This window comes from Aquarana catesbeiana, linkage group LG02 (genome assembly GCF_042186555.1).
Source record: "Aquarana catesbeiana isolate 2022-GZ linkage group LG02, ASM4218655v1, whole genome shotgun sequence".
Taxonomy (NCBI): domain Eukaryota; kingdom Metazoa; phylum Chordata; class Amphibia; order Anura; family Ranidae; genus Aquarana; species Aquarana catesbeiana.
The window spans coordinates 361,673,113-361,698,785 of record NC_133325.1 but is presented as its reverse complement, the minus strand read 5'-3'; the positions used below and the strand labels follow the sequence as shown (position 1 = coordinate 361,698,785).

Here is a 25,673-nt window from a genome sequence, read left to right as displayed (position 1 = left end):
CCACATGGGTTTGTTCACCAAATATACTGTAACATTGGAAGTAAAACTGGAGTTTCAAATGTATTGTGATGATGGTGTAAAGGAGTGTATATTTTTTCCATTGATGATGGAATGTTATAATACAATAATATGGTATGGGTTATGTTATTCTCATATCTACGGTATTGGTATGATGGTTCTCTACTGTCTTTTCAAGTATGGATTTAAAATGATAGCTTAGACAATGGAGATTCTAAGTGGTAGGTCCTTTGTAAGATATACAAGTACTGTACTGTAAACAATTCCATTCAGCTCTATACAGATGGTAACAATATATGGAAGTGTAACATCATCATCTGTGTGTAAATTCCAAATAAACAGGTTTTAGCAGTTGTTTGACTTGTTTTACGTAATTCACTTTAGTATAGCTAAAAAGTACAGCTGCTTAACCTTTTGTACACAAATATTTAGAGTAAAACTATCACCAAATATAAATATATTAGGACACTAACAAATAGCTGTGTGAATATCACTAACTAACGTGGGTTGTGTTAAGGCAGCCTCTTTAGTTTAAAGGGGTTTCCAAGGCATTTCAACATGTCCAAATCTTGTAACACAACACATAGCAGTGCATTACTGTACACTGTCATGTGTTGAAGGGCGCTACATTACAAGTGCATTGGGGTGCCAGTTAAAAGAAATACAACACAAAAGAAATACAACACACAAGAAATGCAACACAAAAGTGTGATTTAGCCCTGAAACATGTAGTGTTGTCATACTTGATAAAATTCCTTAAAAGAGAAGTATGGGTTTGGGTTTTTCTTTAAAATCATACTTACCTAGGTGGATGCAGCATCAATCCCTCACTGTCTCTTAAGCCCCGTACACACGATCGGATTTTCCGATGGGAAATGTTGGATGTCAGGCTAAAATCCGAGCATGTGTATGCTCCATTGGACAGTTGTTGGCGGACTTTCCGCCAACAAATGTTGGCTAGCATGTCTTCAAATTTTCCGCCAACAAACGTGTGTTGTCGGATTTTCCAAGCGTGTGTACACAAGTCTGTCAGACAAAAGTTCAAAGTACAAACACGCATGCTCGGAAGCAAGGACGAACCAGAAGCGGTCGGTTTGTAAACTAGGGTTCGTAATGGAGAATTAACATTCGTGACATGGCAAATTATGAAATGTCGAAATGCAGCGCACATTCTCTTCTTCTTTAATGGGATTATAATGAAGTTGCTTTGCTGGTGATACTGATGGAGTTATTTGGGCAAGTTACCACAACACCATTATCCCCTAGTTTATAAGATCAAAGATACAACTATGTTGGTGTCCCTTGTCAATTTTACATATAGCCAAGTATTATTCTACACAATTTGTTTATTGTGCATTAAAAAAAAAAAAAAAATTAGACATGCTATGTGCCAATAGAACTTAACCAAAAAGTGCATTCTATGCATCCAAAAATATAGAAGTTATACCAAGGCAATTCATTATTCAACCAAAAAAAAAACAAAAAAAAAATGTCAAAGCCATAACTCCAAGGCCAATAATAAAAAACACGTTATCTCCTCCGATTCCGCAACATGTCTGGTTGACGAACGAAATGAACTGAAAAGCACGAAATGAAAAGCGCGAAAAGAAAAGCATGAATCAACACTCACCAAACTTCTACTAACACGAAATTAGCAGAAGGAGCCCAAAGGGTGGCGCTAAAGAGCTGAAAAACCACGTAGTATATGTAGTACATCACTACGTTCATACTTGTTGGCCAACATTTGTGTGACCGTGTGTATGCAAGACAAGTTTGAGCCAACACCCTTTGGATGAAATTCCACGGTTTTGTCTGCGGAAAGTCCGACCGTGTGTACGAGGCATAAGGGTGAGAAATGAGCGATCAAACACCGCTGATCGCTCAGTTCTCTACGCCTCTCTGAGCAGAGAGCCGGCGACTGTCAGTCACTGGCCCTCTGCTCTGCCCCCCCTGCGCTCACTAGAGCACTGGGCTGTGGAGGGGTGGGAGCGGCTGGCTCAGGCTCTCAGTGACTTGGTGAGAGGCTGAGCCAGGTGGTGGTGAAGGCTCCTGGGTGGTCGCAATCTTTCCCCAGCCTGTGACGTCAGCCAACAGCGGACTTTAGCTCGCTGTCTGCTGAAAAGGGGTCACAGGAGTGCAGAATAAACTCCACTCCTGTGATCCACAGGAGACGTACAGTCAAACGAGCTTTGGCTGTACTTTTCCTTTAAGTTTGATTACAATGTATACGTTTTATATGTTATCTAAAACCTAGCATTCTTAGCATATCTTTTAAATTCCCAAAACAATCCACATAGTTTTCCACTCTTATCATCTGACGTCCGCTAAAAAAAAAATAGTTGAAGTGTACTCACATCTCTCTTATTTTAAAGTTTATGTCAGGGGAAAAAAAAAAACACATGCAGTGTATATGTGCAATACATAAATATTTCCCCAAGTTTTGGCTATACACTATACGAAAAATCATCCAAAATTCGGTCATTTAGACAGTTGGTTCGTTTTTCGGACAGTTAATGGGCACAAAATCGATAATCGCTGGGATATTTTTGAGCCGAAAAAACAAGGTTTGGAAATTTTCTGCCAAATGATCGCTATATTGAAAGGTTAATGTGTTTCCCATCCGAACTATCTGCACTTGGTATATTTAAAAAAAAAAAAATGCATTCATTTATGTTCACTGAACGATTTATCGGTCATTACATGATGGCACTGTAGTTTGTGCTCACGGCCGAATGGTCGTTTTTTGAAAATGGGTTCGGACGTATTTTTCATATAGTGTATGGTCAGCATTAGGCTCTGTTTCCACTTGTGCAACTTGTCCTGCGACTTGGGACTGCAAAGTCGCATGACAAGTCGTACCCCATGATTTCCAATGAGTACTGTATATATCTGTGCAACTTCAAGTTGCAGTGACTTTAAAGTAGTCCCTGCACTACTTTGGTCCAACTTTGATGCGACTTGAGGTCCATAGACCTCAAGAATACACAGGCATTGCTTCAAGTCGCATCAAAATCGCGGCAAAAATCACAGCAAAAAATCGTGGCAAAATCGTGCGATTTTCAGGTCGCAATAGTGGAGACCTAGGCTAAGTGATGTTAGATCTGACCAGTTGTCTTTTGCTAAACTACTCAAAATCTCCCACTCTACCAATCTCCACAACAAAAAGCTGATCATTCTATAGTTCAGGGTAAGAACTAGGAGGACTAATTAGACTACTTTGATTTTCTGACATGATTAACAGTATTTTTTTTCTACTTTTCAAACAGATAAATCAACATGCTTTTAATGGGATATTAAACAGATCAAAAAGGTAACAAATAATAGATGTTCAATGTTAGCATTTAAATGCACTTTAAGAGAACTATTTTTATTGGTCTGCATCTACATTACTCCATGGAATAATTTGTTTTATGGAAACTGCTGATTGACAGTAGCAGCCCTGCCAAGTGTCCTTTGACCTTAATCACTTGAGTCCCCCCCCCCCCCCCCCCTTTCTGCATTGTGTTTACATTCAATGTCACACAGTGGCGGCCGGTGGAATTTTTTTTAGGGGGGCAGAAAACAGTATGCCAACCCCCCCGGTCGGTAGCACTTACCCCATCACCGGCGGCTTCCCCTGCTCAGCTTCCTCCCATTCTCCTGCTCTCCACGGGTCATTAAGGCGATGGCAGTTTCCATTTCCCCCCTCCTCCTCGGTGGCCAATCGGGAGTCTTCTCTTTTCAGGCCAATCGGAAAACGTGTCTCACACCCACTTCTGATTGGCCGGATTGAGGTTCAGTGTTTCAACAGCGAATATTCATTTGCATAAAAATATCTTTAAAAAAGAAAAAATAATATTCATTCGCTGTTGTAACACACCTGGGTGGGCTCCGGTCGCATCCTCTGCAACCCGAGCCCACCCTATTTTGAAGCCCATTAGAGCCTCTGGCTCTAATCAGGTGCTTAAAAAAAACCACTGCTGCAATTCATGCGCCCGGTGCCCTGAAAGGGGTCGGATGCATAAATAGGGGGTGGCCACAGTGGCCATGGATAGATTCATGCTATGTATGAATCTATCCATTATGTATATAGGGGTGGTGAAGAGAGAGGGTGCGGCGCCCGGGCGCCACTAATGGAATGGCTGCTGCTGATGTCATATCACCTCCTCTGATTACAGAGTATGAGACTGAGCTGCTTTAGCTCTGTCTAGTGTTTCCCTGCAGCAATAGGAGTGATCTGCACTCCATTAGCTTCAATGGAGGGCAGGTGAGACATCAGGGGTCTAAAAGACTTCTGATGTCTCATTAAAGAGAACCTGTCACAAAGGGTTTGACATATAGGGAACTTTTTGTCTCTTATGCAATATAAATAATGTTTTAGTAATTTAAAAAGTTTCAAAAAAATTAAAAAACTTAGAATGCCCCTCAAAAAAAAATTTGAACCCACCCCACCCCACGTCTGCACACACGCGAATAAAAAAAACCCCGTTGGGGCCGAAAACATTGCCTGCACAACACATGTTACATATTGCCATGCATGCCAGAGTGTAAGCAATAATTCTAGGGCCAATATCCACAGTTGACTCTAAAGTGATGACCTGTAGGGGCTTTTAACCACTTGACCACTGGAAGGTTCTATCCCCTTCATGACCAGTACATTTTTTCTATTCAGCACTGTGCTACTTTAAGTGGCAATTGCATGGTTGTGCAAAACTGTATGTAAATGAAATTTTTATCATGAATAGAAGCCATTCATGACTGTCTTGTTTACATTGTAATGATGTGATCGATATGACCGATATATATCACATGATACCCTGGCCACGCCCAGCAGCTGGGTACCGAACGCTGTGATCCGCTGTGTCCACAAGACACAGCAGTCATTGGATCGCGTTGCTACATGACCCAGGAGGCGTACCAGTGCGCCTGTGCACTACAACATACCGGTATGTCGTGGTGCCTGCAGCTGCCACCCACTCGCAGTAGAAGTACTGTGAGCAAGGTCAGCAAGTGGTTAAAGCATTGTATTTGGACAATCTAGGATACTTAAGTAAAGTTTGTCATCATTTTACAGGCAAGCTCATCTTAAAGTTTGACGTGTTAGGTATGGTATCTATTTACTCAGTGCCACTTTATCTTTTAGATTTTCCCCCAAAATTGGGCAAAATTGTGTGTTTGTGTGCCCAAAAATTACCTGTATTTTTTTCTGAAAATTTGTGCTTGATAAAATGTTGCGCAAATATAGTGTGACATAAAAATAGGAACGTAACATTTTTTTTATTCTGCAGCGTCTGCTTTCAGAAAATATATTTAAACAATCCCACAAAAATGGCTCTGGTGAAAGAGATATGAAAAAAAAAATGTTTCCATATGTGAGGTTGATTTACCTGATATTATGTGCAAATAAAAAAAAAAGGTAGTTTGAAATATACCTAAAATAACAAGTCTAAATACACTGTAACATGGAGCGAGAGGAGGACCAGAGCATAACAGAAATGTTTAAGGAACTTTGTTGAAGTTTTTTTTAGAACATACCTGGTACACCTAAGGTCCAAACTAGTTAACATGCAATATTTTATATTTAGCTGGCTTTAAAAAAAATAAAAAAATAAATTTTTTTTTGTTATTTTTTTTTAGTTCTGACCATAATAAAGAAATCGGGAACAAAGTCACTGACTCACTATACATTCCTTTTAAATGAAAAGGTTCATGTCTAAAATATTCCAGTATGAGCTGAAACCACAGGAAACTTTCATCTAAATTGCAGTTAGCTCAGTTGCTGAAATGTTATTTCAAAGTATAGTACTGATAATATCTGGCCGGAAAATCTTGTGATGAACTATCACACACACTGGAAGAAACAAACTGTTGTGACTATAGATGGTGTGCAACCTCGGGCCAACATTCAAATACTAGGCAAACAGTAATAAAGATCCTTGCTTTATTTCCTTATATAACATTCTAAATATGTGATCCTTTCAATAAAACAGTTACAGGGCTCAGTACATTATGTGTCCCCAGTAAAGCTGAGTCACTAGCCTTTAAGCAATACATTTCTAGAAAGGAAACATGCATTTCCATCAATGAGAACAGATGGCAGCCAGTTTCCTGAAGTTTTTTCTTTGAAAAGCTGTAAGATACAAAGTTCCTTCAGGCTTGACTTTTGTAACATGACTTATCCCAATTTATAGAAAGCTTTAGAGTAATCCTCACCAATAAAACATAGTACAGCAAAAAAAGCAACTGTTTTACATATACCCAGTGTATAGGTAAGTTTCATTATTTTCCAGGGTAGCAAATTCTATCCTTAAGTGTATTTCTACTTTTACAGCCTAATTGGGATAGCACCTACTCTATACTTTATATTTGTTACATGTTCCCACTAACATAGCATAACCTAAAAAAATACTAAATAAAATAAATGCAATTTGCCAGTTACCTTTTTAAAGCGGAGTTCCACCCAAAAGTGGAACTTCCACTCGTACTCCTTCCCCCCTCTCTTTCACAGATATCCTGTTCCCACTTTCGGGAGTCTCAGCCGCAGGTATTGACGTCACTGCCCGGGTTCCCTCCTCCTACCTCCTCCTTCCCCGACCGCCAGGCCAGTAGGAGAGAGGAGCCTCGCGCATGCACAGTAGGGTTCCCAGCGTGAAGCCATAAGGCAAGGCTACACTGCCAGGTTCCCTTATTAAGAATTACTCGCAATGGAGGCGGCATGCACCCGACAGCTGATGGAAACATCAGCTGCGGTGCCGACATTGCTGGACTCCAGGACAGGTAAGTGTCCACTTATTAAAAGTCAGCAGCTGCAGTATTTGTAGCTGCCGACTTTAAATTTTTAAAATAAGTGCTCTTTTACTTGCTTTAAAATCCTTACATGCTCTCCCTGCTTTGCAAAATTTAGGAGAGGGCTGTAGAGTAACATTTACCATAATTAACCCAGTCTGTAATGTGCTCATAGTTCCTCAATAATAGCTGTAACTAGATTTGAACCCTGTCCAAACAAAGGGTTAAAATGCAGAAACTGCCCTCCTGGATTGTATGTTAGCCATTTGCCCCATATGAACGAACCCATACGTCCTCTGGTTCACGTAGTTCTACCAGGGTCATGGCTGTACCTGGACCTGCACCATGCAGCAAGGTTGTTCCCATACCCCCCACCCCTCTGCCTTCTCCCCCAGCCTGGGGCTGAAGCTGGCAGTTCTACCAGCTAACCATAGAGACAAGGGAGGAACAGAAGTTTCTCAATCATCTCTATGGTCTATGAAACCGGAAGTGACAAGCATTTTCACAATTTTAGTTTTTTTTTTTTTTTTTTACATACTGGCACCAATACAGTACAACATTATCATATGACGGGTATGGAGGCGATCACGGACACTGACTGGTGACAGTATGTAAACAAACAAAAAAAAAGTTTAATCATTTTTTTAAATGTTTTTTTTTTTAATTATTTTTTCATACATTTTTTTTTTTTTTTTACATACAGTGACCAGAGCAATACAGTGTTACCAAAATAACACTGTACTACTCTGCTACTCTGGGGATGGATTTCGCTGCAGCTGACTCCAGGTTGCGGCCCCCGGGGTCTCTCAGCTCATGCTCATGGACTGATTCTGGTGGACAGAGCAGAAGCAGCAGTCCAGGGTTAAACACAGGATTGTCAGGAGAACAAACCAAGGTTGGGGCAACTAGCATACAGGGATGGTCAGGAAGGCATGCCAAGGTCGGGGTCACTAGCAGACAGAAATGGTCAGAAGGACACACCAAGGTTTGTACACAGAAGTCAGGGATAAACATACAGCATGACGCCACACCAGAAGCCTAATCACAACTTTGTTCGGCAAGGCTGGCTTTCATTGTGATGGGTTATATAGTGTTTCCTGTTGAAACGCTGGGGTGAAGCCATGCTGAGAGCTCATACTTAAACGCCCAGGCACGCTCTCTAAAGCTGAGACACAGACCTGAGAGGTAAGCAGATAATCAGAGGATAAAACATTACTGCAGATTCAAGACAGAAAGGCTGTGATTCATGCCTTTCATTGTGTACTATTGTGATGAGCTCTGTGATTGGTCACAGTGATCACATGTCTTTATAAAATTGATTCCTTCTGTATTAAACTGTATTGTAATTTTACTGTCTGCCTTTATGTTATAAAGCACTGCGTAAACTGTTGCTGCTATATAAATCCTGTATTATAATATAAAATAATAACCCCTGTATGGTCAGAGCATAGAAATTGGGTTACCTCGTCACCTGCCCACAACGGTCTACCAAATTTTCCTGCATATTGTGGTTGGTGCAGAAGACAACTGACAGATATATCTAAAATAGGTAAAATAACTCTTATCCATAGCCCTTTGCAGGCAGGAGTACTTAGTGCAAAAGAGCAGATGCGTGTTTACAAAGGTGGGTTAGATAAAGATGAAGTGCAGGGAAGTGAAACAGTACTCACTTCTAGGGATGAGCTTCGAGTTTGAGTCGAACTCATGGCTGTTCGCAAGTTCGCCGAACAGCGAACAATTTGGGGTGTTCGCGGCATTCGAATGCCGCGAAACACCCTTTAAATGTCTATGGGAGAAATCAAAAGTGCTAATTTTAAAGGCTTATATGCAAGTTATTGTCATAAAAAGTGTTTGGGGATCCGGGTCCTGCCCCAGGGGACATGGATCAATGCAAAAAAAGTTTTAAAAACGGCCGTTTTTTCAGGAGCAGTGATTTTAATAATGCTTAAAGTCAAACAATAAAAGTGTAATATCCCTTTAAATTTCGTAGCTGGGGGGGTGTCTATAGTATGCCTATAAAGGGGCGCATGTTTCCCGTGTTTAGAACAGTCTGACAGCAAAATGACATTTCGAAGGAAAAAACCCATTTAAAACTACCTGCGGCTATTGCATTGCCGACAATACACATAGAAGTTCATTGATAAAAACGGCATGGGAATTCCCCACAGGGGAACCCCGAACCAAAATTTAAAAAAATGACGTGGGAGTCCCCCTAAATTCCACACCAGGCCCTTCAGGTCTGGTATGGATATTAAGGGGAACCCCGGCCAAAATTTAAAAAAAAAATGATGTGGGGTTCCCCCTAAATTCCATACCAGACCCTTCAGGTCTGGTATGGATTTTAAGGGGCACCCCGCACCAAAAAAAAAAAAACGGCGTGGGGTCCCCCCAAAAATCCATACCAGACCCTTATCCGAGCACTCAATCTGGCAGGCCACAGAAAAAGAGGGGGGACGAGAGTGCGGCCCCCCCCTCCTGAACCGTACCAGGCCACATGCCCTCAACATTGAGAGGGTGCTTTGGGGTAGCCCCCCAAAACACCTTGTCCCCATGTTGATGAGGACAAGGGCCTCATCCCCACAACCCTGGCCGGTGGTTGTGGAGGTCTGCGGGCGGGGGGCTTATCGGAATCTGGAAGCCCCCTTTAACAAGGGGACCCCCAGATCCCGCCCCCGCCCCTGTGTGAAATGGTAAGGGGGTACTTACCCCTACCATTTCACTAAAAAACTGTAAAAAATGTTAAAAATGACAAGAGACAGTTTTTGACAATTCCTTTATTTAAATGCTTCTTCTTTCTTCTATCTTCCTTCATCTTCTGGTTCTTCTGGTTCTTCCTCTGGCGTTCTCGTCCAGTATCTCCTCCGCGGCGTCTTCTATCTTCTTCTCCTCGGGGGGAGGCTCCCGCTCTTCTCTTCTTCTCTTCTTCATTTTCTTCTCCGGGCCGCTCCGCATCCATGCTGGCATGGAGGGAGGCTCCCGCTGTGTGACGGCGTCTCCTCATCTGACGGTTCTTAAATAACAGGGGGCGGGGCCACCACACGGGACATGACGCACGGGACATGACGGGACTTCCCTGTGGCATTCCCCGTGACGTCACAGGGAAGTCCCGTCAAGTCACCGTGCGTCAGAGGGGGGCGAGGTCACCGGGTGGCCCCGCCCCCGTTATTTAAGAACCGTCATATGAGGAGACGCCGTCACACAGCGGGAGCCTCCCTCCATGCCAGCATGGGTGCGGAGCGGCCCGAGGAGAAGAAGATAGAAGACGCCACGGAGGAGATGCTGGACGAGAATGCCGGAGGAAGAACCAGAAGAGCCAGAAGAACCAGAAGAAGATGAAGGAAGATAGAAGAAAGAAGAAGCATTTAAATAAAGGAATTGTCAAAAACTGTCTCTTGTCATTTTTAACATTTTTGACAGTTTTTTAGTGAAATGGTAGGGGTAAGTACCCCCTTACCATTTCACACAGGGGGGGGGCGGGATCTGGGGGTCCCCTTGTTAAAGGGGGCTTCCAGATTCCGATAAGCCCCCCGCCCGCAGACCCCCACAACCACCGGCTAGGGTTGTGGGGATGAGGCCCTTGTCCTCATCAACAAAGGGACAAGGTGTTTTGGGGGGCTACCCCAAAGCACCCTCCCAATGTTGAGGGCATGTGGCCTGGTACGGTTCAGGAGGGGGGGCCGTACTCTCGTCCCCCCCTCTTTTCCTGCGGCCTGCCAGGTTGTGTGCTAGGATAAGGGTCTGGTATGGATTCTTGGGGGGACCCCGCGCCGTTTTTTTTTTTTAATTTTGGTTCTGGGTTCCCCTGTGGGGAATTCCCATGCCGTTTTTATCAATGAACTTCTATGTGTATTGTCGGCAATGCAATAGCCGCGGGTAGTTTTAAATGTGTTTTTTCCTTCGAAATGTCATTTTGCTGTCAGACTGTTCTAAACACGGGAAACATGCGCCCCTTTACAGGCATGCTATAGACACCCCCCAGCTACGAAATTTAAAGGGATATTACACTTTTATTGTTTGACTTTAAGCATTATTAAAATCACTGCTCCTGAAAAAACGGCCGTTTTTAAAACTTTCTTTTGCATTGATCCATGTCCCCTGGGGCATGTCCCCAAACACTTTTTATGACAATAACTTGCCTATAAGCCTTTAAAATTAGCACTTTTGATTATTCATGTTCGTGTCCCATAGAACGGTGTTCGCGTGTTCGAACAAACTTTTTTCCTGTTCGCATGTTCTGGTGCGAACCGAACAGGGGGGTGTTCGGCTCATCCCTACTCACTTCATATGGAATGCTGCTCTAGTAACATTCATGTGCTATTCCCTTGGGAAGCAGATTTGCTTCTGATACTTCTGGAGAAGAATTAGTCATCTACTTCCAATGCACCCATGATCCAAAAAACCCTGTAATCTTCCCTTAAATCTTATCAGCTAGCTAAAGTGCATACAACTTGGATTGTTTTTTTCTTTTTACAGTAAATTAGCCATTTTATGTTATGTCTGTGTAACTTCAATGGTTTGTGCAAAAAAAAAAAAAAAAAGTGGATCCAATGGAATTTAAAGTTGCAATGATAGGTTACTAGTATTACAATCCACTTTAATACTAGACCTTTTCTGACACTTTTTCATGTAAAAAGCTGTATTTTTTGCTAGAAAACTACTTAGAACCCTCAAACATTATATATATATATATATATATATATATATATATATATATATATATATATATTTTAGCCGAGACACTAGAGAATAAAATGGTGGGTTTTGCAATTTTTTATGCCACACAGTATTTGTGCATTGTTTTTTTTTTAACGCAAATGTTTTGGAAAAAATACACTTCAGTTTTAATGCACAAACACACAATATAATACCTCATTTTTTTGTAAAATATAAAAGATGGTGTTATAAGTTGATCAAAGATAGTTTAATTTGCATGCCACATCCCTAAATCTGGTGTATCAAAAACGTATCTGTAGTAACATATGGGACTTTTGAGGCACAACGTTTTAGTGAAATATGTAATATTTTATTTAATTTCTTTTAAAGAAGTAAACATATAATAAAATACAATTATATAACCATCATTTTAAACCACAGCATGATTTATAGCAAGTATTTCCGCTCAACGCATTTCATGGACATGGTCCTCTTCACTAGGAGCTAGCTAACTTGAATTGCTGCCATCTAAATAGAGTGACAAAATTGATCTTAAATAGTTATATAAATATAGTGCATTTCATACATCATGCCATAATTCCTCCCCATGGACTGCAATAATGTGTACCCAGATATTAATCACGGTTCAACCATACGTGGCACAGGTGTCCCAAGATGGGGAATCTCTCTCCCCTTCTCCTCCTCCTCCAACCTCCAACCTCATTCATTCTATTTAATACTTTATTAATTCTTTCAATTGGTGGGTGACAGAAATATCACCCAAACCTTCACTTAATTCATTATTTATTTATTATGGTGCCCACTGCACCATATAAGAGAACTAATCTTCTCTGAATTGTCCCCAGGTGTGGTCCGGCTGCCAGGATCAATGATCTCCACCCAGATCCTAGCCCACCATTTTGAGGAAGGGCAATGCCCATATATGAATCCCCATATCACAGCCGCTAATAGGGGGGGAGAAATGAACAAGCACAATGCAATATATGTCATCTGGGCGTAGATCATTGATCCTGGTCGCTGGTACACACCTGGGGACGATTTGGAGAAGATTATTTCTCTTATATAGTGCAGTGGGCTCAGGGTGTCTCTCTCTCCCATCTCTATAGCCTGTAAAAAGGCTGGAGGCTCATTTGCCAGCGTGGAATTGACACAGGTAGGACATCCTTGGAGGACTGCTCTCTCTAACAATTATTTTTCTTTTAAAAACTGACAGTCTATCTATTCTTTTATTTAATCTGCAGACTATATTTTTTTCTGCCCAAACGAGACAGCACATGGCTGTCAGCGTTGGACTTTGCTACGCTTGAAACATCCACAATCAGCATTATCCTTCTTTTGTCTTGTCCTAGTGGCAGGTTGGTATTAATAGTAGCTACTTAATTGCTGTGCAAAGGCAGTATGATTCCACTGAGGAAAGTTACTCTGTCTACCAGCAATAGTTCCATAATTTTAGCACCAAGCTCTTTAAGTAACTGACAGTTTTTTTATCCTCTCATTTAACCTGCAGATTTCATTAACCTCTGCCTAAAAGAGACAGCATATGGCTGTCAGAGTTGAATTGAAGACATTTCTGGGTTGAAGGTATGTGTAATGTAACCCCCTGATGGAGCCCCCTGGGAGGGGAACACACATAATTAACCTTGAATATAAAATAAATAAATGATTAATTAAGTGAAGGTGTGGGTGATATTTCTGTCACCCACCAATTGAAAGAATGAATAAAGTATTAAATAGAATGAATGAAGCTGGAGGTTGGAGGTTGGAGGAGGAGGAGAAGGGGGAGGAAAATTCCCCATCTTGGGACACCTGTGCCACATATGGTTGAAACGCATGGAATAGCTGGATACACATTATTGCAATCCATGGGGAGGAATTATGGCATGATGTATGAAAATGCACTATATTTGTATGACTATTTAAGATCAATTTTGTCACTCTATTTAGATGGCAGCAATTCAAGTCTGCTATCTCCTGATGAAGAGGACCATGTCCATGAAATGTGTTAAGAGGAAAGACTTGCTATAAATCACTGCAGTGGTTTAAAATGACCATTTTACAGTTGTATTTTATTATATGTTTACTTCTTTAAAATAAATGAAAAAAATATTACAAATTTTACTAAAGATGGTGTTATGTTGAGTAAATAGATACCTAACATGTCAAGCTTTAAAATTGCACACGCTCGTGGAATGATGCAAAACTACAGCATTTAAAAATCTTCATAGGCAATGCTTTAAAAGCCACTACAGTTTACCATTTTAGATTTACACAGAGGTCTGGTGCTAGAATTACTGCTCTCACTCTGACATTCGTGGCAATACCTCACATGTGTGGTGTGATCATCATTTATGTATGCGTGCGGGACCTGCGTATGCGATCATGTGAGTGCGGTGGCACAGGGTGCTTTAATCATTTTTTTTATTTGAATTTTTTTTTATGCTTACATGATCTCTTTACATTTTTTTTAAACACTTTTATTGTTATCACAAGGAATGTAAACTTTACTGAGGCATCTGAGGTCTCTTACACCCCAGATCTCTCTTTTGCCCTTAAAAGCATCTGATCACACCAAGGTCACACCTAATGGCGCTGTTTACATCCGGCAAAACCGGAAGTGACATAATACTCAGCACTTCTGGTTTCCTATACCAGAGGGATGATCAGGGATGTTCAAGTCCCTGATTGGCTCTATGGTAAACCGGCTTAACTAGCCACTTCTGGATCGCCGATGGGATGCTAGAGCCAAGAGAGGCTCCGGCTGGTGGCAGTGGGGGGACAACAACTCCTCCTGCCCCCTGTAAGAGCAATCAAGCAGCTAATTAGCCACTAGGATGGCTTTTCTATATACAGTAAGCTATCTGCCGGCTGAAGAAAACAATGCCGGGATGATGACTATAGCTGCAGGTATCATCCCTGTATAACCACTCGATGTACCGACCTATATATACGTATTGTGGTCTTAAAGTGATCAAAACCAAATGTAAACCCAAGGACTACCCTAGGACAGGAAGGCTATTAGGACTACAGCACACCTCCTCCACTTTAAAGCATAGGGGAAGGTGTTCTGTAGTTCACATAGGGGACAATGCTAACTGATAACAGTGACTAGAGGCAGAGTCCACAGGAAGGTAGAAGCATACTATATTACTGGCAGGAGCAACTGATATTTTTTCTTTTTTTGTATAACTTAAACAGATATAATAAAACTTTTTCAATAAGATAGCTAATGGACTACAAAAAAAGAGAAGTTAATTGTTAAGAGTTTTACATGTACTTTTAAATTCCCCTTGCAATTTTTTAAATTGTGGTATTTATATAGCACCAACAATTTACACTGCGCTTTTACATATTGTACATTAACATCAGTTCCTGCCTTCACGAAGCTTACAGACTACGGTCCCTATCACACATACATACATACACATACTAGGGCCAATTTAGACTCAAGCTAAATTACCTGCCAGAATGTACGGAAACCCACACAAGCACAGGAGGAACATGCAAGCTCCATTAAGGTAGTGTCCTAGTTGGGATTGGAACTGAGACCCCAGTTCTGCAAGGCACTTGTGCTGACCAATAAAGCTGGCCATACATGGGGCAAATTCATCAGGAACAGGATGAATATGTAAGCTGTGGGTGGCCCTTTTGGTATCCTGCCATCCAACATTCTTTGATCTGAAGAAAATTGTTAGCCAAGCGGTGGCTGCATTCAATCCAGTACAGCCGCTGTTTGGGAATTTTGACAGCAGCGGGTGCCAGCTGTCAAAATACAATACACAGTACTAAATATAGTACTGCTCCAGTTTAGCTCACATTATACCCCAGTAAATCATCAGGTGACTGTCCAGATTGTCACTGAAATTATTCCACAATACAAGACACAGATGAAAGATCTGCCATGTAAATTTGTGAATATTTATTTTGTCTGAAATCAATCTAACGCATTTCATGCTGAACAGTGCTTAGTCACAGAATAGAGTCTCAACAATTCAACTTGCTATTCTTCTTACTTCACTCCCCCCTTCCTAACGCTAATTAATTATACGCTATATTAACAAAAGTATTGGGATGCCTGCCTTTACACGCACATGATCTTTATTGCCATCCCAGTCTTTGTGTGTAGGGTAAAGGCCATCCACAAGGTTTAGGAGTGCGTCTATAGGAATGCTGGATCATTCTTCCAGAAGTGCATTTGTAAGGTCAGGCACTGATGTTGGATGAGAAGGCCTGGCTCACAGTCTCTGCTCTAATTCATCCCAAAGGTGTTCTATTGGGTTGAGGTCAGGACTCTGTTCAGCCCAGTCATGTTCCCCACCCCAAACTTGCTCATTCATGTCTTTATGGACTTTGCTTTGTGCACTGGTGTGCAATCATGTTGGAACAGGAAGAGGCCATCCCCAAACTTTTTCCACAAAGTTGGGAGCATGAAATTGTCCAAAATGTCTTGGTATGCTGACGCCTTAAGAGTTACATTCACTGGAACTAAGGGGCCAAGCCCAACCCCTGAAAAACAACCCCACACCATAATCCCCCCTCCACCAAATGATTTGGACAAGTGCACAAAGAAAGGTCCATAAAGACACAAAAGAGCGAGTTTGGGGTGGAGGAATTTGACTGGCCTACACAGAGTCCTGACCTTAACCCAATAGAACACCTTTGGGATGAATTAGAGCAGAGACTTTGAGCCGGGCCTTCTTGTCCCACATCAGTTCTTGATCTCACAAATGCGCTTCTGGAAGAATGGTCAAACATTCCCATAGACACACTCCTAAAGCTTATGGACAGCCTTCCCAGAAGAGTTGAAGTTGTTATAGCTGCAAAGGGTGGGCCAACTCAATATTGAACCGTTCGGACTAAGATTGGGAGGCCATTACATTTCTTGTGAGTGTAAAGGCAGGTGTCCCAATACTTTTGGTAATATAATGTATCCAGTCACAAGCCGTTTTTTAAGGAACAGTAATCAAAATACAATAGCTAGTATAGCTAGCTTAAGCCATTGTCCTTCCATAAGAGGGTACTTTTCATTCTTGCCAAGGACCCCCTAAACTGTCAGGCATGATAGTCTGCAATAAGCTTAAAGCGGACCTTCAGTCATTTTTTCATCAGCCCACTTCCTGTTTCTTGTCTGGTAAAAAGCCCAGGCTTATGACTTCATGCACAGCTCTCTGTCTCACTCTTTTGAGCGTTTGCCAGGAAAGGAGGGGTGGGTGAGTTATAAGAGGACCAATGGAAGCTGCAGGGCTGCAGAGCTTGAGGTGGGCCTCTGTGTGTCTGTGTAAATCCAGGAAGTGAACAGGTAGCAGCTTCAGCTGCCCACAGTTAAAATGGTTGCAGCCACACTCAGTGGAGGGAGATTTCTGCAGCATATTTGGCAAGTGCAGAATCACAGTATATACATTATCTCACAAAAGTAAGTACACCCCTCACATTTTTGTAAATATTTTATTATACCTTTTCATGTGACAACACTGAAGAAATGACACTTTGCTACAATGTAAAGTAGTGAGTGCACAGCTTGTATAACAGTGTAAATTTGCTGCCCCCTCAAAATAACTCAACACACAGCCATTAATGTCTAAACCACTGGCAACATAAGTTAGTACACCATTAAGTGAAAATGTCCAAATTGGGTCCAAAGTGTCAATATTTTGTGTGGCTACCATTATTTTCCAGCACTGCCTTAACTCTGTTGGACATGGCGTTCACCAGAGCTTCACAGGTTGCCACTGGAGTCCTCTTCCACTCCTCCATGACGACATCACGGAGCTGGTGGATGTTAGAGACCTTGCACTCCTCCACATTCTGTTTAAGGATGCCCCACAGATGCTCAATAGGGTTTAGGTCTGGAGACATGCTTGGCCAGTCCATCACCTTTACCCTCAGCTTCTTTAGCAAGCAGGGGTCATTTTGGAGGTGTGTTTGGGGTCGTTATCATGTTGGAATACTGCCCTGTGGCCCAGTCTCCGAAGGAAGGGGATCATGCCCTGCTTCAGTATGTCACATGGTTCCCTCAATGAACTGTAGCTCCCCAGTGCTGGCAGCACTCATGCAGCCTCAGACCATGACACTCCCACCACCATGCTTGACTGTAGGCAAGACACACTTGTCTTTTTACTCCTCACCTGGTTGCCGCCACACACACTTGACACCATCTGAACCAAATAAGTTTACCTTGGTCTCATCAGACCACAGGACATGGCTCCAGTAATCCATGTCCTTAGTCTGCTTGTCTTCAGCAAACTGTGGGCTTCTTGTGCATCATCTTTGGAAGAGGTTTCCTTCTGGGATGACAGCCATGCAGACCAATTTGATGCAGTGTGTGGTATATGGTCTGAGCACTGACAGGCTGACCCCCTCACCCCTTCAACCTATGCAGCAATGCTGGCATCACTCATACGTCTATTTCCCACATAAAACCTCTGTATATGACGCTGAGCACGTGCACCCAATTTCTTTGGTCGACCATGGTGAGGCCTGTTCTGAGTGGAACCTGTCCTATTAAACCACTGTATGGTCTTCGCCACTGTGCTGCAGCTCAGTTTCAGGGTCATCTTCTTATAGCCTAGGCCATCTTTATGTAGAGCAACAATTCTTTTTTTTCAGATCCTCAGAGAGTTCTTTGCCATGAGGTGCCATGTTGAACTTCCAGTGACCAGTATGAGAGAGTGAGAATGATAACACCAAATGTAACACACCTGCTCTCCAATCACACCTGAGACCTTGTAACACTAATGAGTCACATGACACCGGGGAGGGAAAATGGCTAATTGGGCCCAATTTGGACATTTTCACTTAGGGGTGTACTCACTTTTGTTGCCAGCAGTTTAGACATTAATGGCTGTGTGTTGAGTTATTTTGAGGGGGCAGCAAATTTGCACTTTTATACAAGCTGTACACTCGCTACTTTATATTGTAGCAAAATGTCATTTCTTGTTGTCACATGAAAAGATATAATAAAATATTTACAAAAATGTGAGGGGTGTACTCACTTTTGTGAGATACTGTATAAAATAATATGCAAAGTGGTTCGAGGGAAGTTTCAGAATGGCAAATATGTTTTTATTACAAATTATGTGAGCAGACTGCAGTCCCTCTTTAACGACAAAATGCACCCTTCTGTTTTTGGCAAACTTTGCATTGTTTTACACTAGCCTGAATGTCACATTGCAGCATTTGGGCCCATCCACCTTGTTAACTTGCACCGATGGACCCACTAGGATGACCTTTCTCGGGTTCCTCCAGAGGTTGCTAGGGGTTCATTGAGCAATTTCTGCCTCTCAGATTAGTAACCACTGATTTTAATGATCTTTCATCTGTAAAGCTGAGAATATTGTCTTTTTATTTATTTTTTTTTGGTGTATTTGCATGCTAGTCTCATAATAAAAATGAAGAGGTTACTCAACTTAAAAAAAAATCCTCGTACAACAGAATACAACTCCGGAAGTGAAGTAATGTGTTGTATTGTATTGTAATGTATTATTTTGTTTCCAAAAGCTGTGTACTAATGATCAGATTATCATATGACCTCTTTGAAAGCGGTATTTTCATCCAATTTTCTGATCATGTGTACTAAGCTTAAGAGGGCATTCTTCCAAATTACCAAAAATGTAAGAGGTCCTTTAACATGGACTTGTCAATCAGGTCTGCTTATCAGTTTTTCAGGTAGACCTGATTTTTTTCCTTCAGATAATTTCGGAAGAACTGTCTTGATTTTCTCACAAAAGTTGTGTACTAATGATCAGATTATCCTACGATCGATTTGTATTTTACATCTGATTTTCTGTACTAGGCTTAAGGGCGCATTCTTCCAAATGGCCAAAAATGTAATGCCCTGTACACACGAGCGGACTTTTTCGACCTGACTGGTCTGACCGACTGAATCTGGCGAACAATCTGTCCGTGTGTGGGCTTCATCGGACCTTCAGCAGACTGTTTCTGTAGAAAATCTGATGAACTTTAGATTTGGAACATGTTTCAAATCTTTAAGTCGGAACTCTGCCGGACCTAGTTCCTATCGAGAAATCCGCTCCTCTGTATGCTAGCCCGACGGACAAAAACCGATGCTAGGGCAGCTATTGGCTACTGGCTATGAACTTCCTTATTTTAGTCCGGTCGTATGTCATCACGTACAAATCCGTCGGACATTGGTGTGATTGTGTGTGTAGGCAAATCCGTTCATTTGAAACTCAGTCGGAAGTCCGTCAAAAGTCCGTCAGAAAGACTGTCGGACCTTTGTTGCCGAAAAGTCCGCCCGTGTGTACGAGGCATTAGGGGTCCTTTCACACGGGCTTGTCAATCAGGTCTGCTTATCAGTTTTTCAGGTAGACCTAAATGGAAGCTCCATGCTAGTCTAGGGGTAGGCGGATGTAAATGATGGATGTACTCCGAGTCGGTCCAGGTACGGAAAAAAAAATGGATTATGTACTTTTCTTTTCTTCTGGACCGAAACATATGGGTTGGCGGTGACCTGATGTAAATGGATATAGATCCAACACAATTCTGTAAACCTCCACTTTCAAAATGTGGACAAAAATACTGAATTGGCATGGCTATCACAAAAGTGACATCCATCCTGTTCTGGATCTGCAGGTGATCTATTCATGGATCATCACATCTGTGTGAAAAGAGGAGCATTCTTCCCAAGGACCTTCACACTGATGTACAATGAGCTTAAACATAGTCATTTTTAACAGGGTTTCCTGAGACCTGAAAGCTATTTCATGGGGTTCCTGTGTGTTAGAAAGTTTGAGAAAGGAGAGGTGAGTCAAAAGAAAAGAAAAAAAAAGGAAGGTTGAGAAAGGCTGCACTAGGAGAACTTTTCTCATATGTATGTACTTTATAACACACACAGGACCATTTAGATACAATTTAAACTTTCTGATATTTCGTCCTCACTACAAATAAATAAAACTATGATATGACACAAAATATTGATAGGAAGTTGTTACAAACCACTAACAATGTTACTAAGCTTACAAAACATGTGCAGTCAATAGAATCAGGACTGTTATACGTGTCCTGAGTGCAGAAGTGCTTACCCGATAATGTAACCTAGGACTCCAAGCTGGATGAGTCTGAATGTCAGCCCGACTTTCTTGTCCCGGACCAGGACCATCCTAGGGGTGTCATACTCAAAGAAAAAGTTGGAAATCCCTTTCTTGACCTTGTGCCCCATGATCACCGAGAGTTTAGAGGAGTTCCCTAGTACAGTGTCTGCTCCAGCAGCCCAGACTGATCAGACTTCTCCAGCATGCATGGAAGGAGGGCTCCAGGGGCGTAATGTGCTGCTCCTCCTGTACACAGTGACAGTATATGAGGCAGATGCTGCCAGAGGTGACAGTGTGTCCTGCACATTCCACATGGCTCTTCTGATAAGGATGGTGGAGGGAGGCTCAGAAAACACTGGAGGGGCTGTAAACACTGTACCACTACATCCTGCGTACAGGACATACACTGGAAGTAAACATAATTGCTAGTTAGCAGAACTAGATTTCACTTAACTACTTGAAAACCAAGCCTCTTCTGGAACCTTTTCTTCACAAGTTTAAATCAGTATTCTTTTGCTGGAAAATCACCTATAACCCCCCGAATATATATGTTATTTGTGTATATATATATATATATATATATATATATATATATATATATATATACACACAGTATCTCACAAAAGTGAGTGTACCCCTCACATTTTTGTAAATATTTTATTATATGTTTTCATGTGACAACACTGAAGAAATGACACTTTGCTACAATGTAAAGTAGTGACTGTGCAGCTTGTATAACAGTGTAAATTTGCTGTCCCCTCAAAATAACTCAACACACAGCCATTAATGTCTAAACCGCTGCAACAAAAGTGAGTACACCCCCTAAGTGAATATAGGTGATGTTTTACATTTTTTTACAGGTTACCTGTTTAGAGTTACAGAGAAGGTCTAGAACTAGAATTCTTGCTCTTGCTCTAACGTTCACGTTGATACCTCACATGTGTGGTGCGAACACCATTTACATGTGCGTGACTTAGGTTTGCTTTTGGTTCTGCGTGTGAGCACAGCGGGATGGGGGGTCTTTATTTTTTTGTTATATATTTTATTTTTACACTGTCCCTTTTAATTTTTTTTTTTTTTTTTTTTTTTTAGGATCACTTTTATCCCTATTACAAGGAATGTAAACATCCCTTGTAATACAAATAAGGATGACAGATGCTCTTTATGGAGGGATCTGGGGTCAAAAAGACCCCAAATCTTTCCTTTACCTTTTAAAAAGATCAAAAAAATTTAAAGTGTTTACTTGATGTCACTCCGGTCCTCCAAAGCCATAGAGGCAATCAGAGAGGATCTGGTCTCTGTTCACCTCTGTGACCAGTCGGCCGCACCGTCGGATTGTTTCTCAGGCGTGCGTATAAAACCGGTAAGCCTGATAAACACCAGCGAGCGTCCCCTCCCGCTGTTTCTGAAGGCGATCCAGCAGCTAATGAGCCACTTGGACCGATCCCGTGAGGAAGCCGGCCGCCGGCTGAGAAAAAAAAATACCTGGGTTATGCCTGATAGCTTCAGCCATAACCCCGGTAAACTATTTGCACACCGCAACATATATATACTGTATGTATTGCTGTTGGTAAGTTCACCCTACCTAGCTAAAATGAAATCTAAAATTCCTAACGTGTCCCTTGCAGCCAATGCCAAAACCAAAGTTCCCCTTGCACTGCTCTGCTCCCACTTCACAATCTTGAAGTGATATTAGGTGTATGCGCAGACACATGGGTTTCTGCCAGTTACCCTAGACCTGGCAGAGACCCGTGGTGTGTCTGCACATGTGCTGGTTTCCCCCCACACACGACCAGACCACCGCAGATCCCATAGACCTGGCAGAAACCAACAGCATGGCAATGCATGCATCAAATCTTGCCTTCTCGGATATGTGATGAAGACTTTCCAGGAGGCAGCATGTACTGTATTTATCGGCATATAACACGCACAGGCGTATAACACGGGAAGTTTCAGGAAAAAAACTTAAATTTAAAAAAAAGAGCTTTGAAGGGTCAGTGCCCATCATTGCAGCCTCACCATTGGCCATCTGCAGCCTGATCAATGCCATTTGAAGCCTCACAATTGCCCATCAACAGGGCCGTCTTTTATTTTGATTGGACCCCGGGCAAACATTTTCTTGGGCCCCCACAATGCAGTTTCGCTCTCCACCTGCTCTGAGCCTACAATAAATAGCATCTAGACTCAAGATCAGTTTACTGAATCAGATCAGGCAGTGAGTGCGATTGTTTGCCAGAGGTTACAGTGTATTATTATCACTCACTGACTGGCTGCTAGAGGTTACAGCACACATTATGGCTCACTAATTATTTTCTAGAGGTTACAGCACGACTTCTGCTTGTTGATTGGTTGCTACAGATTACTGTACATCAATACTACCCACTGATTGGTTGCTAGAGGTTACTGGACATCCTTACCACTCACCAATTGGTTGCTAGAGGTTACTGCACATTATTACTGCTTACTAATTGGTTGATAGAGGTTACTGCATATCCTTACCGCTCAATGATTGGTGGCAAGAGGTTAGTGCATCATAACTGCTCACAGATCACAGTACATCATCTCCTCACTGCCTACACACCATGGACTGGGGAGATGAGGGGACCCATCCATAGACAGAAAACCCCAATGTAATGGGAATTCACATTGCCCACTAATGTAATGGGGATTAACACTGACCACGAATGTAATGGGGATTAACACTGACCACGAATGTAATGGGGATTTACACTGACCACTAATGTAATGGGGATTTACACTGACCACTAAGGTAATGGGGATTTACACTGACCACTAATGTAATGGGGATTTACACTGACCACTAATGTAATAGGAGCATTCACAGGAACCACCAATGTAAGGGGAGCCTTCACACTGGCCACTAGTGCAAATGAAAGGATTGTACACCAAGTTCCAGTGTAATGAGAAGATTTACACTGACCACCAATGCAACTGAAACATTTAGCCTGCGTTCACATTTGTGTGTGTGAGGAACAAATGCAAAATTGCTTTCCTGACCCCACAGAAATGTGCTGCCCTTTAGCAGATACTCAGCAGTGCCATTAATTGTTAATGACACCCTCACGCATCTGCTGAGATGTGTGTATTTACATGCACCACAATTCAGGGTGCTGTGGCACCATGTTATTTTGAAAAAGGGTTCCACTTCCAATTTGCTTACCTTTGCAGAACAGGCTGATATTAGGCTTAATGACCACAGTTTTAGGCAGGACTTTCAAACGTGCCCCTTTACCTCTCCGGTGGGCACCATTCAGCAGAAGTGATGGTGGATATGACCTCAGGGGGGCATGATATACATAAGAATGCCGCCTCTATTTACATATCATTGCTCCCGCTCCACGGCTATTTACATATTAATGCAGCCGCTATTTACATATCAATGCAGGTTATTTACATGTAAGCACAGGGTCTGCAGGTGAGTCATCTGTACATGGCAGTAGGCAGAGCTGAGCAGCATTAGAAACAGAGCTTCACACTGAGATATCGGGACACAGCACGGGACTAAAACTTCAAGGGACAAGGGAATTTGAACTGGGATAGTTGGCAAGTATAAGGCAGCTGCTTTGTGCCCCACAACAATGATAGGGCCCAGGGCAGATGCCCCTTTTGCCCTGCCTTAAAGACGGCCCTGCTCATCAATGCAGCTTGATCAATGCCCATCTGCAGCCTCACAATTGCCCATCAATGCCCATCTGCAGCCTCACAATTGCCCATCAATACTGCTTGATCAATGCCCATCTGCAGCCTCACAAGTGCCCATCTGCAGCCTCACCATTGCCATCAGTGCAGCCTGATGAATTCCCATCTGCAGCCTCACCTCAGATTACTGCTGCCATGGAGGGGACAGGGAAGGGGGCCGGAACAAGCCCTGTCAGATTACATACAGCGAGAATCTCCTGTTTACTCAGCGGCCTCTTTAATACAAAGTCCCGCCTCCTGGACCGGCTTCTATGATAGATAGAACACTGGTCCAATGCCGGCCAGGAGACGGGACTTCCTATTACAGAGGCCACTGAGTAAACAGGAGATTCTCGCTGTATGAAATCTGACGGCTCTCGTCCTGCTCCCCCCCCCACTCCTAGGCAGCCAAAATTGCAGTATCGGCATATAACACGCACACGCTATTTGCACCCGATTTTCAGGGTGAAAAAGTGTGTGTTATACGCCAATAAATACAGTATGTAGATATGACAGCCTCACCTTTTAGTACAGCTATAAGAAATGAAAAAAAAAATCTGCAAATGTTTAAGAGGGAGGCAGGAGAGAGGATGTTATTTAAAAGGTTAAAGGTCCACTTTAAGAGGGCCCCGTAATGTTGCAACCCCCATAACCCCCCCCCCCCGCTGCCTTGTGGAAGGAAAGAAAATTGATTCTGTTGCGCTATTGTATTCTGCTATAGCCATTGGCAGTAACAGTATGTAGAAAAATCCGCCATGCTGGTTGTACCCTTGCGACAATCATCCTGCCCATACATGGTTCAAATCTTGGCCGGTCACTGCTGAACTTGCTGAGATTTAGACCGTCTATGGCCGGCTTAATTCAGAATTTTTATCATTTCAAGTAAGACTCCTAACCATTAAAAATGTACCTTTAGGGATGCCGTGACCTACAAAAGGGCATCAGTGTGGAGCAAGTTGATATGCTTTGTGGATCTATTATAATAGACTGTGACTCAAGACACAATGTCCTTGTACCTTTAAAAAAAATCTTATGCCTTTTAAAATATATCAATTTTACATTAATATCTCTTTTTATATGAAAAAAAAAAAAAAACATGCAAATGGTTAATATAATATATATATATTGCTGTCTATGCCCCCATTAGGCATATTCACACTCTCTATTTGTCCTGTTTACCATTATCACCAAGAATGAAAGTAAATCCTAAATTTTGGTTTGTCACCAGAACAGCAATAGAGGGGAAATAGTCAGACACCAGCTCTGTTAACCCTGGTGACAATAATGCCCTGTACACATGATAGGATTTTCCGATGGAAAATGTGTGATAGGACCTTGTTGTCGGAAATTCCGACCGTGTGGAGGCTCCATCACACATTTTCAATAGGAATTTCCGACATACAAAGTTTGAGAGCTTGCTATAGAATTTTCCGACAACAAAATCCGTTGTCGGAAATTCCGATCATGTGT

The 25,673-nt window shown here is 42.2% G+C and overlaps 1 protein-coding gene across 2 annotated transcripts in view; it reads right to left on the bottom strand.

Annotated features, from left to right (window-relative positions):
* Positions 1 to 20,797, bottom strand: part of P2RX1 (purinergic receptor P2X 1) — a 160,891-nt gene extending 140,094 nt beyond the window's left edge. The window contains exon 1 of one of the 2 annotated variants that reach the window (XM_073615053.1): positions 20,496 to 20,797. In XM_073615053.1, coding sequence (XP_073471154.1) covers positions 20,496 to 20,632 — 137 coding nt within the window. In that variant the 5' untranslated portion in view covers positions 20,633 to 20,797. The remainder of the gene's footprint in view (positions 1 to 20,495) is intronic. The other variant, XM_073615052.1, reaches the window with a different exon arrangement.
* Positions 20,798 to 25,673: the final 4,876 nt, after the last annotated feature.